Source organism: Phacochoerus africanus, chromosome 9, assembly GCF_016906955.1.
Source record: "Phacochoerus africanus isolate WHEZ1 chromosome 9, ROS_Pafr_v1, whole genome shotgun sequence".
Lineage (NCBI taxonomy): Eukaryota > Metazoa > Chordata > Mammalia > Artiodactyla > Suidae > Phacochoerus > Phacochoerus africanus.
In genome coordinates this window covers 106,885,134-106,904,059 of record NC_062552.1, presented here as the reverse complement: position 1 = coordinate 106,904,059, position 18,926 = coordinate 106,885,134, and the positions used below count along the sequence as shown (strand labels likewise).

At 39.8% G+C, this 18,926-nt stretch overlaps 1 protein-coding gene across 1 annotated transcript in view; it reads left to right on the top strand.

Moving 5' to 3' along the window:
- The first annotated feature begins 304 nt into the window (after positions 1 to 304).
- SEL1L (SEL1L adaptor subunit of ERAD E3 ubiquitin ligase) overlaps positions 305 to 18,926 on the top strand; it is a 64,681-nt gene continuing 46,059 nt past the window's right edge. The window contains exons 1-3 of the mRNA XM_047794869.1: positions 305 to 476; positions 6,183 to 6,220; positions 7,487 to 7,718. Coding sequence (XP_047650825.1) covers positions 407 to 476; positions 6,183 to 6,220; positions 7,487 to 7,718 — 340 coding nt within the window. The 5' untranslated portion in view covers positions 305 to 406. The remainder of the gene's footprint in view (positions 477 to 6,182; positions 6,221 to 7,486; positions 7,719 to 18,926) is intronic.

The window sequence follows — 18,926 nt, the reverse complement described above, 5'->3', positions numbered from 1 at the left end:
GTGCATTGTGGGAATTGCAGTCCTGAGTGACGATTTTTTCACAACCCTGGACTCCTGCTCGGATTCCGGGATGGTAGGACACAGGAGCTACCAATTAGCTGGGGCCATGTCGGTGAGACCGTGGCCCAATCGGGAAAGCTGGTGTGAGGGGCTCGCATAATGATTGGCCAATGCCTGACCCCGGAGGCGGGGCAATAAGGTGGGCGGGAAGGTCGCGGCGATTGGGCGAGGAGCCCGCGGCGGCGGGCGGAGATTGGCTGCGAGCTGGGGAAGGGAGGCCTGGGAAGGGGCGGAGGAAGGAGGCCAGAGCAGGAAGAGCAGCGGCGAGGCGGTGGCGGCGGCTGAGTCGGTGGTGGCTGAGGCAGAAAGCGACAGCTCCAGGGGGTGCAGCGGCCCTGAGAGCAGGATGCGGGTCGGGGTCAGGCTGACGCTGCTGCTGTGTGTGGTGCTGCTGGGTTCGGCCTCGGTGTCCTCGGGTCAGTATCCGCCCCCCTCGGACTGGAGGCCAGGAGCCACCGCCCCCCGGCCTCCATCCCGGGGCAGGGCCGTGGGGGCTCCGGCTGGAGACTCCACTCTCTCTGGTCACAGCTTGCATTTGCTTGTCACTTGCTGTCATTTCTGGGGCTTGGGTTGGCCTGGGCCGGAGCAAGTGCAAGTGGGGAGCGTGAGAGGGGAGGAAAAGAAGGGGCGGTCACCCTGCCTACACCTCTCCTCACTTCACAAACTTTACACGACTCGTCACGAGTGAGGAATTGACTTCATGGGAATGATCCGGACAGCTGGCTTAGACCTCCAGTGACATAGGAGCTCTACCGGAGCTTCCACGAAGCTCGTGTAGATTGTGTGCTGCATCAGTTTCGAAACTCTGGATTTGGGATTTGTGAATTTAGTGATTGACACACCTGGGGTTGTCACTGGGCAGAGCCGGGTCCATCAGAACCAGGATGTCCACAGTTTTTTGGTGGGTTTGCTTAGCAACTGAGGTGGTCTTGTCTCTGTCTCTTTAAAAATGAAGACTTTTTATTTAATTGTGCCTACCTACACCCTACCCATTTTAAAGAAATACTCCTAAGAGTGGTTTTTACCTCTCTCACAGTTTGAGTTGCCCCATGTTTTCTGAGAGTAACTACTATTTCTGAAAAAAATCTTGGTACTTAATAAATGTAAAGTGGATAGCATCTAGTTTTAACTTTTTACATAGATACAGAAATTCGTATGCTTTTGAATTGATTTTCCAATTAGATGATTTATACTCTGGTCCTGAAATGATCATTTCCCTTTTTTTAATAGTTTAATCTGCCTACACTTGAAAACGTCTATTTTGAGAGTGTTGGTAACGAAATACTTAGTGTTTCTAACTGTTGGTAGAGAAACAATTAGTACAATAAAGCTTTTGAATTTTAATCAGTTTCAATTCACAAAACAGCTGTTCTGTGGCTTTAAGTTTTTTTGGAACAAGGCAGGGTATAAATGTCAACTTTTTTTCCAACAGAAAATTTCCCAGATGGTTATTTGAATCCTCAAATTATCTGTCCTAGTTGTAAGTCAATGCTGTAACGTCATTCTGCTTCTAAAATAAGAGGTCTAAACCTAAAATTTTATCCATAATGTAGCTTAAGATACCATTTCAAAAGCAACGAGCATATGCCAGTTACTTTCCTGCCAACATCATGCTTTGAGGTCTGCTCCCCACCTCCCCTTTTAGTGTTGATTTGTGTTTATGACCATATCTTTAAAACACTATGTAACTTCTGAAGCACTGCTAGCTAGCAGTTTGATCTAAGCGGTATGGAATGAAACTGTTGAGTGTAGTGAGTAAAGTACCCTAAGGACTGTGAGCCACCTGCCTCAGAATTCCTCTTAAGGATTTGTTATAAATGCAGTTTTAGGTCTGGAACAGGTTGGGGCATCTGTAGTTTAACAGGCTTCACAAGTGATTCTTCACACTAAAGTGTAAGAACTACTAGTTTTAAAGAACATGGTACATATCCTTCTGAATTCAGTTTGCAGAATTTAAAGAAAGTCAAAACATACATTTTCTTGCATCTTCGTTTGACTAGATTTTATACATCTAAAGTGCCATGTCAGTGGAGATGATACTTGAAGTCTTTTAATCAGTTGGAATTCTCAGTTTATTGTAATAGGAGACTATTAATACCCAAGTGGTAAATCTTTGGTTGTGTTGATATAAACAGAGGACTACGTTCATGAAACGACTGCTCTGATTTCCATCAGTTGAAACAAATTTCTAGAGAAAAAACATTTGTCTAGTAGAGGCAAAAATCTTAACCAGAACTAGAACAATATAGATGTTAATGCTGACAAGTGATAAAGGCACTACTAACCTCACATGAAGTACAAATATCATAAAACTGTTATATGAGATAAAGTTGTGTAAATTGAGTAAATGGATTTTCAGGACTTTTTTATTGATTAAATTGCTTATTTTTATGGACTATCAGCCTCATTTTTACTTTGGATTTAAAGGTTTACTCCTATTTAAAAGTCAACTCTTGGGTCATAATTTTGTGTCGACTTAATGTTTGAATGTTAGTGGGTACCCAGAGCAAGTTGCATGTATTGCCAGCTAGAACATGATTAAACAACAAAGAAAATCTTGATCCTTACATTGTTAGTAGCTATTATCTAGTATCTTGTCTTAAAGACATGTAAGAATATAATACTTTTATTAGAAATGTGTATAAATTTAAAGGAGATTTGAAAGATATTTCTTCATTTTCTCAAGATAATAATGAAAAATGCTATAACTTTTTCTCTCAGAAATACATATTTTCTTATTTTTGATAGGAAGTGGGTTACTGCTTAAAATGGTTTACTTTTTTTTCTTTATGCCAAATAATATTATAAAATCTTTTAAACTAGGTCCACTGCTAGGTATTTCAGGTAACAGTTACATTAATTAGCACCATATTGTCAGAGAATAGATTTCAGATCACAGAGGATGTTTCATGTCACTCTTCTTTTGTTTCTTAAAACTTTATTGAGAATCAACAGGGCAGATGATATTCCCCTTTGACACATTGAGAAAAAGGAGGCTCAGCAAGCTTGCCATATTGAACCACGTGTGTTAACATTGGTGTGTAATTAAACTAGGTTTTGAGCCCAGTTCTCCAGGCCTTGGATTTGGAGTAATTAGGAAATAGTAATTAGAAATCAGCAGAATCCTAGGATGTGCACAGATTCAGTGGCAAAGCTGAAGACAGGGTATCTAGTCTCTTCACTAAACTTTAAAGATTTTCTGTGTTTGAAGGTGTATTATCTGTTTAATTTACATGACAAGTTGGAAAATGAATTTGTAATGATCACTTTTCCCTGAAAGAATATCCCTGGTAGTTTGCAGTTTGTTAGCTGATATAATAAAAATGAAAATTGGTCTTTTTCAAAGGAAGGTATATGATTACCAAAGTAATGTAAACCGTGGTATTTTAGATATGATACTGTTGAATGAGAAATCCATAACTCTTCATTGAATCCTTTTGCATTTTTTTTGTTGCTTGATGTATGTGTTCTGGTAAAAGCATTACTATATTCTTTTTATCTATGCATAATTTCAGCATTTTTAATCCTTACCTGACCACCCATCAGAAGTTTATAGATGAGAAGAAACTTCTTTAAAGTATTGTGTGAATGAATATATTGGTTTGAAAGAGAAAATAGCTTGTACTTTCAGATTACCATCTGGAGTAAGAAATGAGAAAGAATTCTCTTATTTACCAGTAACCTGAGTATATATCCCTAGGTTGTGAAGAGAGCAGAGAAAGAGAAGCATGATGCAATTCATGTGAAATAACCCTGGTGTCACAAGTTCCTATGTCCCTGGGAGCTGAAAAACACGTTGCTACTCTAAGCCTAACGTTATCTCAGATGTATTATCTCAAATGTACATGTCTTAAAATTTATTTATAGGCATCTATATTATTTATCTATTAGCCACATTTGTAACCTGTTGTGACAGGGTACTAAATTGAGTGATTAGATTAGTGATAGAGGAGTTCCACATAATCTAAAGTTTCAGTATTTGGGGATGTACCCTGTACATTTCACATTTAATGTCTGCTCTTGATAATGCTTGTGAATTAAATTCACACATACAACTTTGATATATCATAGAGATGAATTTTTTTTCAACTTTATCCAAAGATTTGTTGAGAATGGTAAATTTTGAACCATATGTTAGAACTTGGGCTTTGGATAATATTTGTAAAGATGTGAGCATGAGGGATCATTAATTGACATCCCTACCTAAATGGTACAGTCACTATGGGACTAACATATGCTATATCATTCTCCACAGAAATAAAACATTTGGAAGGTAATCTAAAAATAGTGAATGTGAAAACAGCTATAATTTAAGTTTTCTTTGAATTGACAGCACTTTTTTCTTTTAAATGGCTCTACTTGTGGCATATGGGAGTTCCCGGGTCAGGAATTGAATTCAAGCTGCAGCTGTGACCTAAGCTGCAGCTGCAGGAACACGGGATCCTTTAACCCATTGCACCAGGTCAGGGATCGAACACACACCTCTGCAGAGATCCAAGTCACTGCAGTCAGATTCTTAACCCACTGCTCCACAATAGGAACTCCTTGGCAGTGCTTTTATAAATGACGAAACCTAACTAGTATGTTGGTTTTCTCAAATATTTTTTTTAAAAGCCCACAAATACTGTGAAATAGAGTTGGGTATTTGGTACATAAAGGGTTGGTTATACTTCTTAAAGTTAGCTCAGTAATTTGACAACACAAATTCCAAAACATGTTTTTGTTGTACTTTAGAGAGTTACTAGTTACCAATAATATTTAGGATATAATCTTATGAAGTAAAGACGAATGGCAACTGTAACACCAAACTTTCTGGTAAAAATCACATGGTCTTATAGCATTTTGTCTACTGGTTAATTTCTCATATAATTTATGGAGCTGGAAATACTGAAGCTCACTCCTGGATGAAATCAGATAATTTTAAGAGTAAGAAGGAAACTTAGAGATCATCTGAGAGATTTTTTTTTTTAAACCAGTCAGAAATACAAAGATCAAATATTTGCAAGTGGCTATTGCATTGTTGAATGTGTTTATATAAGAGCAGGAAAAAGAATAAGAAGCAACCAGAATAGAAGTAGTAGCAGGAAAATACAGAAAGAATAATAGGAGGAAACAATATAATTAGACAAAGCCAAAACAGCCAATATGAATTTGGAAGAAATGTAACTAGTGGCTGGATTTATTTAATATAAGCTGTTGACTTCTTAGAAATAGGTCTCATGTGAATGAATACACAGTAGTGTGATGCTACTTTTTACCCATATCTGTTTATGTCTTCAGTAAAATTGAACACAAATCCTAAATATCTTTGGCAAGTCTGCTGTTAAATAATAATAATTCCTAATGTCCTTTTTTAGTAGTCTTAGTGAATCATAAAATGCTAGTTATCATTAAAATAACCTCAAGTAACTTCAGATTCCGAGCAGAGGAAAAGAATGGATGGAATCCTGAAGCTCAAAAGTCAGAGCGCTACTTTTATAAATTTAGTAACTCGTTCTCAGTAGTGGACTAACTGTATACAGAAGAATTAGAAGACAGCTGAAGAACTATCTGCTTTTGGTTGTGGTGGTGTTGGTCTTGCCACCTGTAACAAATGAAGCTAATGTATTTTCCTGGAGAAAAAAGAAAAAAATACCACCCCAGCATCTTTTTTTCCTTTCATTTAATCTTTTTTGAACAGCTGTTGAATACAACAAATTTTTAAGTAATTCCAGGTTTATTTATCTGGCATCTGATTTTTTTTTTTGTCTTTTGTTGTTGTTATTGTTGTTGTTGTTGCTATTTCTTGGGCCGCTCCTGCGGCATATGGAGGTTCCCAGGCTAGGGGTCGAATTGGAGCTACAGCCACCAGCCTACGCCAGAGCCACAGCAACGCGGGATCCGAGCCACGTCTGCAACCTACACCACAGCTCACGGCAACGCCGGATCCTTAACCCACTGAGCAAGAGCAGGGACCGAACCCGCAACCTCATGGTTCCTAGTCGGATTCGTTAACCACTTCGCCACGACGGGAACTCCTGGCGTCTGAATTTTATTTGTTGTATTTCAGATACTTTCATTTAACAATACCTGTGATTTCCAAACAAGAAAGATAACTAAATTGTCTTAAAATTTCTTTACAGATGAAGAAGGTGACCAGGATGAATCCTTAGATTCCAAGGTGTGTACTCAAATTTGGACACATTTGATGCCCAATTGTAAGCATGAATCAGGTATCTTAGGATGTGAAATCTGCATCTTTTGAACAACTGAATTGGATTTTTTTTTTTTTGGCTGTCTCGTAGCACATTGAGTTCCCAGGCCAGGGATCAGATCTGAGCTGCAGTTGTGAGCTACTGCAACACTGGATCCTTAACCCACTGTGCGGGGCTGGGGATTAAACCTGCAACCCAGTGCTACAGAGATGCTGCCGATCCTGTTGCACCACAGCAGGAAGTCCCTGAATTGGATTTTTAAAAAGAGGAAAAAAGATAGTTGGTATCAGTATTAGTTCTAGTTCTTCCAGGGATAAAAACAATGGCTGACCTACAGGAGAGAAAGTAATATATCCATTGAGAGTGTTGCTTATTACATTCATTTTCAACTTAAATGTGCTGTGTGTGTGTGTTGAAGAGCCTTGAGGCAATAACATGTTTACCATGTAATGAGAGATTGATTTTTTTTTTTTTTGGTTACTTTTTAGGGCTGCACTTGCAGTATATGGAGGTTTCCAGGCTAGGGGTTGAAACGGAGCTGTAGCTGCCAGCCTACACCACAGCCACAGCAACGCAGGATCCAAACCAAGTCTGCGGCCTCGCAGCTCATGGCAATGCCAGATTCATAACCCACTGATTGAGGCCAGGGATCAAACCCGTGTCCTCATGGCTTCTAGTCACATTTGTTTCCACTGCACCACAACAGGAACTCCAAGAGATTGATTTTTATTCCTCTTCATTTTAGTTTTTAAATTTGAAGACTTAACTTCTGCCATTTGTTTCTACTTATATCCGTGTTTTAAAAAATCTATTAAGTTGATGCACTTAAATTGGTTGATTGAATAAATAAGACTGATTATTACATATCCGGTGGGACCAATCAGTTATGATCCCTGAGTCTAGATGAGAAGGAATGTAGGTAAGAAATAGGAAGCTATAGTACAGGGCTATATCGTACAGGGAAGTTTAAGACATATTGGGAACAAGTAGGGGAAGACCTTTACCTAGACTGGCAAGTAAGGAAGGCTTCTTGTGAGGAGATAACATCTGAGTTGATGTTAAGTGGTGATGAAGGCAAGTGATGGGCACATACCAAAGTCTGTAGAGGTAAGTGAGTATAACACAGTCAAGAGCTAAAGGAGATATATCTGGATTAGTAAAAGTAATGGTCAAATTAGGTTGGAGGGAGTCTTGTTACTGTTGGAAACTAAAAATACTTTATATATTCTCAGACTTCTTTGCCATCAGATGAGTCAGTAAAGGACCATAGCCCAACAGGCAGAGTAGTTGCTGGCCAGATATTTCTTGAGTCAGAAGAATCAGAAGTGGAATCGCCTATTCAAGAAGAGGAAGACAGCCTTAGGAGCCAAGAAGGGGAAAGTGTCGCAGAAGAAATTAACTTTCTAGAATCTCCAAATCCAGAAAACAGGGACTATGAAGAACCAACGAAAGTACGGAAACCAGGTAGTCTGGACTAAAAGTTTTGTTTGCTTTTGCCTGATTTAGGAAGGAGACAACTGAAACTTTAAAGCTAGTGTAAAAGGTGCAGAAATCCTGTTCTACTGATTATTCACCACATATAATGTATAGAGTATAGTTTTACAGGATTTTCTAGGTGTTAATACATAGAAGTTAATCACTTAGCAGATTTAATTCAAGTTATGTAAGCTGAATTCAATAGTAAAAATTATGTTTGATTATATTCATATTCAAGCATTTCCTTTTGGACTCCAGTAAGTAATAATCTGTCAGAGTGATATGCAAAATAGAAACTCAGGCAGGAAGGATTGTCTAACTTACTGCTGTGTTTATATTCAGAACTGTGTTAGGATTTTTACAACAATAACCTTTCAGTCATTTAGCTGTTTATCCCTCTCCAGTTGAAGCTTACATAAAAACTTTAATCTTCTTCTAACTTTCATCTTCTTGACACTCTATTTTTATTTTATTTTACTGTTTTTTATTTTTAGGTTTTCTTAAATGAGATGTCATACTTATTTTTTTATTTTTTAAATTTTTTTTAATATAATGATTTCTATTTTTTTCCATTATAGCTAGTTTACAGTGTTCTGTCAGTTTTCTACTGTACAGCATGGTGACCCAGTCACACATACATGTGTACATTCTTTTTTCTCACATTATCATGCTCCATCATAAGTGACCAGACATAGTTCCCAGTGCTACACAGCAGGATCTCATTGCTAATCCATTCCAAAGGCAATAGTCTACATCTATTCACCCCATCCTTCCCACACCCTCCCGACACTCTATTTTTAAATTTACAACTTGTTCTTCCTCACAATAGAGTGCTAAATACCTGTTCTTTTAAAAATTAACATGTCCGCTCTGCACTGTCCTACCACATTTCCGTTATTTAGTCTATTATTTCAGAGATAATCATCATACCATATATTCTATTGTTAGCCAATCTCAAAAATCCAGATTTTAAAAACATAATTTATTACAAATATTTTATATATATATATATATATTTTTTTTTTTTTTTGCCTTTTTAGGGCTGTACCTGTAACATATGGAGGTTCACAGCCTAGGGCTTAAATCGGAGCTGAAGCTGTTGGCCTACGCCACAGCCATAGCAATGCCAGATCCGAGCCACGTCTGCAAGCTACACCACAGCTCACGGCAATGCCAGATCTTTAACCCACTGAGCAAGGCCAGGGATCAAACTTTCGTCCTCGTGGATACTAATAGATTCGTTTCCGCTGAGCCACAATAGGAAAGCCCTACAAATATTTTATAATAAAGAGTAGAGAATCCATTTTTTAAAAAATTAGAAGTACCTTTGGAGTTCCCGTCATGGCTCAGTGGTTAATGAATCTGACTAGGAACCATGAGGTTGCAAGTTCGATCCCTGGCCTTGCTCCATGGGTTAAGGATCCGGCGTTGCCATGAGCTGTGATGAAGGTTGCAGACTCGACTTGGATTCCAAGTTGCTGTGGCTGTGGTGTAGGCTGGCGGCAACAGCTCTGATTAGACCCATGGCCTGGGAACCTCCATATGCCACGGGAACAGACCAAGAAATGGCAAAAAGCCAAAAAAAAAAATTAAAAGTACCTTAATGTCATTAACTCAATATAACAGCTGTTAACATCATGGAGAATAATCTTTCAGGCTTTTTTCTAGATGTGTGATTTTAAGAAGACTAAATTTGTTCAAAATGCATATTCTATTTTACAGCCGGCATTTTTGCATTTAACAGTTTATGATGAACATTTTCCCATATTATTTGTTTCCTTTTTTTTTTTAAGGGCCGCACTCTCGGCATATGGAGGTTCCCAGGCTAGGGGTCGAATCAGAGCTACAGCTGCTAGCCTATGCCACAAACACAGCAGCACAGGATCTAAGCCATGTCTGTGACCTACACCACAGCTCATGATATCACCAGATCCTTAACCCACTGAGCGAGGCCAGGGTTCGAACCCACAACCTCATGCTTCTTCATCAGATTTGTTTCCATTGTGCCACGACGGAACTCCTTCCCATATCATTTAACATTCTTTTACAATTTAATGGTTAATGGCTATAAAAAAATTTTTACTAGTAAATATACTATAAAAAATATTTTTCCCGGGAGAGCCTATAAAATCTGTATCTTTTCTCACATCTCTGAAAATCTCCTGAGAGTTCCTAAAATTAAATCATAAAAGTAAAATATGAAAATTTAAGAAATATTTGATACACACTGCTAAATTGTTCTTCAGAAAAGTCTGTTTAGTTCCTTTGAAATTACTTCTTTTCTTGTACCTCAGCAAAGTGTGTATTACCATTTTAAAATTTTTACCAAATATTACTGTTTCATTCATTCCTTTTTTTTTTTTAATTTGGGAGACTTATAAACAAGCACAAAAGTAGAGGGTGTCATGACCCCCATGTATCTACTGTCACCAGCATCAATAGCCATCAACACCCTTGTTCTTGTTTCGTCTTTACCATTCCACATCCGTTTACTTTTTTCCCCCTAAAATATTAAGCAAATTCCATGTTGTTTTACCTGCATACATATCTCTAAAAGTAAGATTTTTAAAAATTTTTTAAATTAAAGTATAGTTGATTTACAGTATGCCAATTTCTGCTGTACAGCAAAGTGACTTAGTCATACATATATATACATTCTTTTTTAAAATGTTATTTTTCATCATGGTCTATCCCAGGAGATTGGATATATCTCCCCATGCTGTACAGCAGGACCTTATTGTCTATCCATTCTAAATGTAATAGTTTGCATCTATTAACCTCACACTCCCAGTCCATCCTACTCCTGCCCCCCCCGTATCCCTTGGCAACCACAAGTCTGTTCTCTATGTCTGTAAGTCTGTTTCTGTTCTGTAGGTAGGTTCATTTGTGCCATATTTTAGATTCCATATATAAGTGATATCATATGGTATTTGCCCTTCTCTTTCTGACTTACTTCACTTAATGTGATAATCTCTAGGTCTATCCGTATCATTTCAAATGGCATTCTTTCATTCTTTTTTAATGGCTGAGTAGCATTCCATTGTATATATGTACCACATCTCAATCCATTCATCTGTCAATGGATATTTAGGTTGTTTCCATGTTTTGGCTATTGTGAATAGTGCTGCAATGAACATAAGGATATCTTTTTGAATTACAATTTTATCTGAATATATGCCCAGGAATGAGATTGCTGGATCATGTGGTAGTTCTATATTTAGTTTTCTAAGGAACCTCCATACTCTTTTCCATAGTGGTTTTACCAGTTTATGTTCCTACCAACAGTGGAGGAGGATAACACCCATGAAGTTAATTATTATTCCTTTATCTCCCAATACCCAGATTCTGTTCAGTTTTCCCAGTTGTTTCAAATGCCTTTTTGGAATTGGTTTGTTTCAATCAGTATGCACACTAAGATCTTAAGTTTTTCTTAATCCGTAACAATTTTTCCTCTCGTGTTTTTTGGTGTCATTTTAATTGTTAAAGAAAGAATATTCTTTTTGCTACACAATTTCCAACATTCTGGATCTAGCTGGTTATATCCTTGTAATGTAAGTGAACTTGTTCTATTATCTGCCATCTGGACTATGAACTGGAAATTAGCTCTAAAGACTTGGGTAGATATAGTTCCATTTTTTAATTGAGAATAGTCATGGACAGTGTTGCATACTTCCCATTGCACTACCTGGAAAGTATATACTATCTGATGGTTCCACTTCTGGTGATTGATCAGTAAGGTTGGGTGGTGTCCAGCCATTCGAAAGTTCCTTATTGACCTTTTACCTAGAGGTTTGGGGCTTTACTTGTTGTCTGCATCCATTATTTCACTAGGGTTACAAAATGATGACTATATAACTTAGCATTCCTCCTGCATTTGTTACCTAGGATCTGTATAAAGAAGAACTATCCCTCGTCAACTATTTGATTATCCAGAAATACAGTCCATACAGCAGGATAAATGCTTGATTCTTTACCTTGAAATATTTTCAAATAATGATTTTGTGTCCTAGCAAAGGAGACTAGTGAATATTTTTTTGTTTCTGTTTGTTTTGCTTTGCTTTTGAGCATCATTACAAATCCATGGGTATTATACATCTGTATTTACTCTTTTGCAATTATTCTTTCGTTTTTATTGCTTACATTATTCCATTTTTGGCCGTTGAGCGTCCCTTTAAGTTCATTCCTTTGTCCTTTTGATTAATCAGAGGTAACTTTTAAACTTTTTTCTTTTCAGGCAGGACAAGATGGCCCAAATTCATCTTACACATTTCCTGACCTAAAATTGAATCTCTTAGCCCTTTCTCCAGGGAATCCAGATTCCTTTTAGAGGGAAATTGTATTTATTTTAGATGCTACAATATAGACACCAGGGATATACATTGCAACTGAGATGTCATTACTAATAGGCCCTTTTGATGGTTAATGGTAGGAAATGTAACATTCGTATTGATTATTCCAGTTCAAATTAAATACTGTAGGTAAAATAACACAAAGGGTCATATTGACAAATTGGCCTCACAAGAATCACACATTGTATCCACTATCAAACTTGACTAAATAAAAACTTTTCAAAGACAAGGCACAAGTCACAGCTCTGACTGCCAGAGCTATCCCCAGCTCCTATCTTACCTCAATTAGGATATGCTTTGGCCCAGATTTCAACATATGAGGCCTCTGATCAACACATATAGAGTGTCAATTATGAAACATTTCCACTTTATTCCCTGCTTATTACTTCATGGCATTTGTGGTATTTTCTAGGAAGCCATGCCTGGTAACTACTTACATCCTAGGTACAGTGAGCAGTCTAGGCAGACCAGGTCCCATCCATTAAAGCAGTATACACGTTAAGACTCTGCGGGTGGTAAATACCTTGAGTGTATTTGCCAGAAGGCCTCTTGTCAGCATGTTTCTCAGATGATCATGTCACCTCTCTGTCTCTCTGTTTATTGGGCAGTAAAAGAAGAGAACAGATTTTGGGTCTGCTACTAGTCTTTTCCACCCATCACTGTTTCTGCTTCTTTCTTTTATGTTTGGGTTTCCTTGCTTGATGCTCAAAATCATGGTAACTAACAATGTTACATTGCTTTAAACAAATGAATAAAGTTACATGTCATTTCAAAATAGCAGTGGCAACCTTACCACTAACAATAGGACCATGGAATGAAGTGTAAGATTTCTTTGTGTTCTTAGTATGTATTTTACTCATAATTTGTAGCATGATGTGTTTTTAAATCACTTCAGTAATTCTCTCTGGTCATACCAACAGTTTTATAAACATTTAGATTCACTTGTTTTAGTTTTTCAGTAATTACTTTTTTTTTCCTTTCATTCAAACTTGTTTTTAATGTATTATTCATACATGAACAGGCTTATGTATGTACACATAACACAAGTTACATAGGCACAACTTTGTATGCAGTCTAAGCTGCATTAGAACTGAGTCCTGTGACAGTTACTTCTAGATACTTCCTTTGTCTCTGTCATATTGATCTTCCATGTCTCTGCCATGTTGATCTTCCTAAAACCCAAATTTGTTCCAAAACCCAAATTTGTTCCTATAACTCCCCTGTTTACAACCCCTGCCATTTGCTCCCACTTGCCTATGAGATGAAGTACTCACTCCTTAGCATAGTTCACAAAGCCTTCTGTGTGTACACGCCTGCCCCATCCTGTGACTTAACTCCCAAAGCTTTCCCCACCTGCCCTTTTCTAGCAATACCAAACCTATCACCCATCTTCAAATACACCTCTGGGCCTTTGTACAGCTTCTCCCCACTGCTTGGTATACGTTCCTCACCCCCTTGCCCAAATCCACCTATCATATTTTTACTCATCCTTAAAGATTAACTTAGCTTCCCGCTTTCTGAAGCAGTTCCCAAACTGCCCAAGGGTAGTTAAGAGTCTCTTGTAGGTAAAGACTTACTGTCTAGTGTCCCTATTTTCACCTTTTCCCCCTGATGCCAGTTATCTAACGGCAGCCAGACTGATCTTCCTTCCTGTTCAGAAGCCTCCAATGGCTTCCCGTCACGTTCAGAATAAAATCTAAACAAGGCTTTATATGATCAAGCCGCTCCTATCTGACCTTATCTTCTGTCACTCCCCTTCACTCACATACATAACTCCAAGTCACACTTGCCTTCTGCTGTTTGTTGAACATTTCATACTTATTCTCAGCTGTGTCAGAAATCCCCAAGACCACGCCCACATTCTCAGTGATCCTCCGGAAAGACTCACAGGACTCAGCATATAGTTGTATTTACAGCTATGACTTATCACAGCAAAAGAATACAGAGCAAAATCAACAGAGGGAAAGGTGCATGGGGTAAAGTCTGGGTGGAGCAAGATGCAAGCTTGCAAGGGTCCTTTCCCAGGGGAGTCACACGGTATGGGTTTAATTTCCCCAGCAGCAAGTTGGGACAACATATAAAATGTTGTCTATTAGGGAAGCTTGTTAGAGACGTCATACCCAGACTTTTTATAGGGAGCTGGTCACATAGGCTCTGTGTCTAGTATGTACCAAAATTACAGACTCCCAGAAGGAAAGCAGGTGTTCAGCATAAACCATATTGTTTGTACAGTTGGGATGAGTCACTTATAACAGGGTAATGGGAACCCTTCCAAAATCTTCAGTTCCCAGACACAAGCCAAGGACCAACCTTGTAAGCAGGCCATTTCAAGGTTAGAAGTTTAGGAGCCATGTCCAGCGCAGCAGGGCAACCGGCAATTCTGGAAGAGGGGCAGGGCGGTATAACAAACACACAAGACTCTTTTACATTTAGAAAGTGGGGGGCCGGGAGGCACTCTGTTCCGCAGAAAAAAGGTGCTGGATTTTAGCCCTCACGACTTTTATTAAGGAAGGTGCTGTATGTAGATTAATGAGCAGGAACAGGCATAGGCAATGACAAAGCTACCTCTTAGTGAATAACAAAGGAAACTATTAGCACTGGTGCATACCTCTAGGGCATAGTGCAGCTGCTTATAGGATAGTATAGTTCATTCATAACTCCCTTATTTTGTCTTTGAAGAAGACCCTGTACTTAGAACTGCATCAACATATATTTGCCGTCTGCAGAGTTCAGCTGTTCAGTGGTCTCCAACGTTTAGACCTGCTATGTTCACTCTTCTCTGTGTGATATACCCGTCGGTCATCAGCTACGACCAGGTCACTGACCAGGTTGACTTTACAGTGAAATTATTATCACTAAGATCCAGACAGCAGAGTGAGACCAACCTGCAAGGTTGATTTTAGTTGTACTCCTCATGTCTTAGCCAGATAACCAGACACTGGCATAGAAAGGCAGTGTCTCCTTCAATTTCTATATTAACCTTTTTTTATCTGGCCTTAAGCATCAGATCAGGCCCAGTACAGTCTGGCCAGTAAGTTGAGGCTGGCTTGAAAGCCTTCCAGGGCTTGAGGCAGGATCATTCATAGTAGTCGAGGTACACATACAGAAGTTCACTCCCCAAGGGAACTGTCAGGGATTCCAAGGAATCCCAGAAATGAGGGTTCACCGTCGTTGGGCACACCAAGCAAGACCTGAGTTAGTATGATGTAGCTGCTCATGCTGGACAGCCTGTCCTAGGAGTTCCCAGTCAAGTTTCAATAAATTAGTTCAGTTCTGGGTTTCAGGAGCTACGAGTCAGTTCTAAAACAGTTTTGTTGTCCATGACATTTTATCCACTACACAAATGTGGTCAACACCTGGAGGTTTCCTTTTCTTTTTTCTTTTTTTTTTCCTTTTTGTCTTTTTAGGGCCACACCTGCAGCATATGGAAGTTCCCATGTTGGGGGTTGATTCGGATCTTTAGCTGCTGGCCTACACCACAGCCACAGCAATGTGGGATCCTAGCCACATTTGCAAAGTAACTTATACCACAGCTCACGGCAACGCTGGATCCTTAACCCACTGAGCAAGGCCGGGGATCAAACCTGCGTCCTCATGGATACTAGTCAGATTCATTTCTGCCAAGCCATGACAGGAACTCCCACACTTGGAGGTTTTCTGTGTGGGAAGTGCAAGGGCTAGATCCCCTCCTGCTGCCTCATAGTCAGCCCTGCCAGGTATGATTGTAGGCTCAGCTATCTGAATTCAGAGTACTCTCAACAGCTTGGAAAGGTGCATGGAGAGTTTTCCTTCGGGAAGAGAAAGAAGCTTCCAGAAATAGTTTCAAAAAACAAAGATTGTAATGCCTCTCCCCTCCCTTGTGCCTTTGCAGGTGCAGAGGGTTTTGGCTTATTTTCCTTGGTTGATACAAAATCTGTTTCCATTCAACAATCATAATTTTATATTTCTTCAGTCATCCCCTACTCTCATTCTTTTGTCTGGTGTGAAGGGGTTCAAGACTTCTTCCTAGAAAAACTCCTTTATATTGCTGAACCAGAAAAACGTCATGTTCACCAATTGGTCAGGGCAAAACTCCTGAATTTTCAAAAAAAATCAAGTTTTATATAACCTCCCATCCCTTTCACCCTGATCACTTATCCAGTGAACAGCCTAGAAAAGATCACCCCCGTTCTGAGATGGCTGCACTGAATAGTGAGATTGCACCAAGGTATGTGCAGTGGGAGAGGAGTGAGGGGGGCAGTCAGGTATCAGTCCTTGGTCGCCAGTGGCAGCTCCTCAGTAGACCAGGCACAGGGAATAGACCTCAGTGAGACTTGCTCGAGAGGGGGTTATGAGTCAGCTCAACCTGTCAGGAGTGAATCAAAGGTCACAGTTCCTGGGAGGTACCCTCCCCCAAATTGCAGCTTTCAGCAGTAGTCACAAGGGTGTGATCAGTCTATCAGAACTATGCAAGGAATCAGCAGCTTGATTTCAGATGGTCCCTTCAAAGAACAGGTCCTTTCCCGCAGGCATTTGTATAGGACCCAGATAGTCCAGCTGAGCAGCTGTGTTGTCCTCGCAGGGTAAGCCCCACAGAGAGGTGGCCTGATGTGCAGAGGTCACAAAGTGTGAGTTCTGTTTATGAGCCCACGCCTGCTTTCAGTTCAGCACAGCTCCCACTGAAGCTGGAAGCTTATACCAGATGGTATCAGGCTTTAGCTTAGAATCAAGTCCAGGCAGTTAGGATCTATGAATTAAGAGTTTAAAAAAGCCAGAGGCTGTTCTTCAGCAGCAAAGACTAGATGCTGCAGACCAAAGAGTCCAAGTGGCAGCTAAGACTTTCCTATGACCATCTGGTTTTGTCACTCTTCAAGTCCAAATCAACCCATTCACAGATATGCCCATCAGTCTTTAAGGGACAGGCCTCTACTTTCACAAGAGTTCATCAGCCAACTAAAACCTTCTTTTTAGAACTCTAAAAGCAGATCTCCATCTGTAGATCACCTTTCTTTATTATTGTCTCCCTTTTTCCAGAGGCTCCAATAAGTAAAAATCCCTATTTTCCATAGCAGAACTCATCAGTTACAGAGACTTGTTCTGTTTCCGATACTCAATTTAAATTCCAACCTGCCCATTGGCAGCAAAAAGCAAGGGAGTTGTGTCCCACTAACACATTTCTTTGTTGCTGCTTCCCCTGATCAGGATGATTCCTCTAACATGTATGGCATTACAGGCATTTAACATTTTATATCCTTTTTTACCATACTTTTAGATGTCAGAGCCACAGAGCATAAAGTCACTAAAAAAAAAAGAAAAAAAATCCTTTTTTTGCCCCCTCATTGCAAATGCACTTAAAGTCCTAGCAATAAATTCTGCATTTGCAATGTGGACATTGCAACTGCCAGGGAAGATCCAGGCTGGAATGCAGGGAAGGAAGGGAGGTACTGCCGCAGCAAGCAAGGCTGAAAAAAACTGCCAGGATGTTACCTCCCCCTCTTTTTTTTTTTTTTTTTTCTGGTTCATCTGAAATGTTGCTTCAGCCCTGGAACCTGATTTAAATCCCACCCCCACAATGCACATTTTTAACATTTTTGACCTATTTACTTTGAGGCACTGTGGGCCCTTTCTCCTCCCATCAAGGTCAAGGAGAGAGCAAAACCCAAAGGCATCACTCTAGCCAAAAGCAGCTGGGGGATCCAGCGAGCCCCCTCTCCAGGAGTTGGATCTATCGTTTTAAATTCCACAGGTAATTTTTATTTCTCATAACAGGTAGCAGCTTACCTGCTACTGCATACCACGGGTAACCCCATAATCACCTGGGCACCAAAGATGCATCACATCCAGCCCCTTATCCTTGGTTTCCCAAAATTTCACCATCTTTCCGTGAGTCGAGGTTATTCTAAGGAATCCCGTTTCTGATGCCAGCTGATACTGGGAGTCTCCAAGACCATCCCTGGGTTCATAGATTTGCTGAGAGGACTCAGCATCTAGTTGTGCTCTCAGCTATGATTTATTGTAGCAAAAGGATACAAAGCAAAATTAACAGTGGATGAAGTCCAAAGGAAACAAGGTGTAGGTTTCCCAAAGATCCTCTCCCAGTGGAGTTACACAGGATGCACTTAATTTCCCTAGCACAAGTGACAAAAATGTGTGAAATGTTGTCTTCCAGGGAAGCTTATTAGCTCCCCAGTGCCTGGAGTTTTTAGTGGAGACTAGTCATGTAATCACTCTCTGCCTGGCACCTACCAAAATTGCAGACTCCCAGAAGGAAAACAGATGTTGAGCATAAACCACATTGTTTGTACAGTCAGTTTAGGCAGAGTGAGTCACTGGAGTTAGGGTGGCAGGAACCCTCCCGAAGTCTAGGTCCCCAGATGCCAGCCAAGGGCCAACCTTTCAAAGGATAACAGTCATTTCTGTGGTGGTAACTATTTTCTGCATATCATCCCAGTGAACATTTGTTGGAAATGGATGAATAAAAGGCCACCAAGAGATAATGATAACACTGTGGTATTCCCTGTTACAGAATACTTGTAGTCATTTTAAAAAGGAGCATGTTTTGTTGCAAGTAATAGAAAATCCTTCCAACAGTGGCAGGAGCAGAGGTTTATCTGGCTCATATAACCAGAACTCTGTAGATGTGGTGGCTCAGGGCTTGTGCCATCAAGGACTACAGCTCCTTCTTTCTCTCCTGTTCAGTCTCCTTAGTAAATTGGCTTCATCAGTTTGTCCCAGGTGGGACCTTGGATGTGCCCCCAGGTCCTATATCCTCAGGAAGAAGTGGTTCCTACATAAGAGGAGCAGGAGCCTCCTTCAGAAGTCAATGGTAGAACTGCCAAAAGTGTCACTTAACCATCCCCAGCTCTAC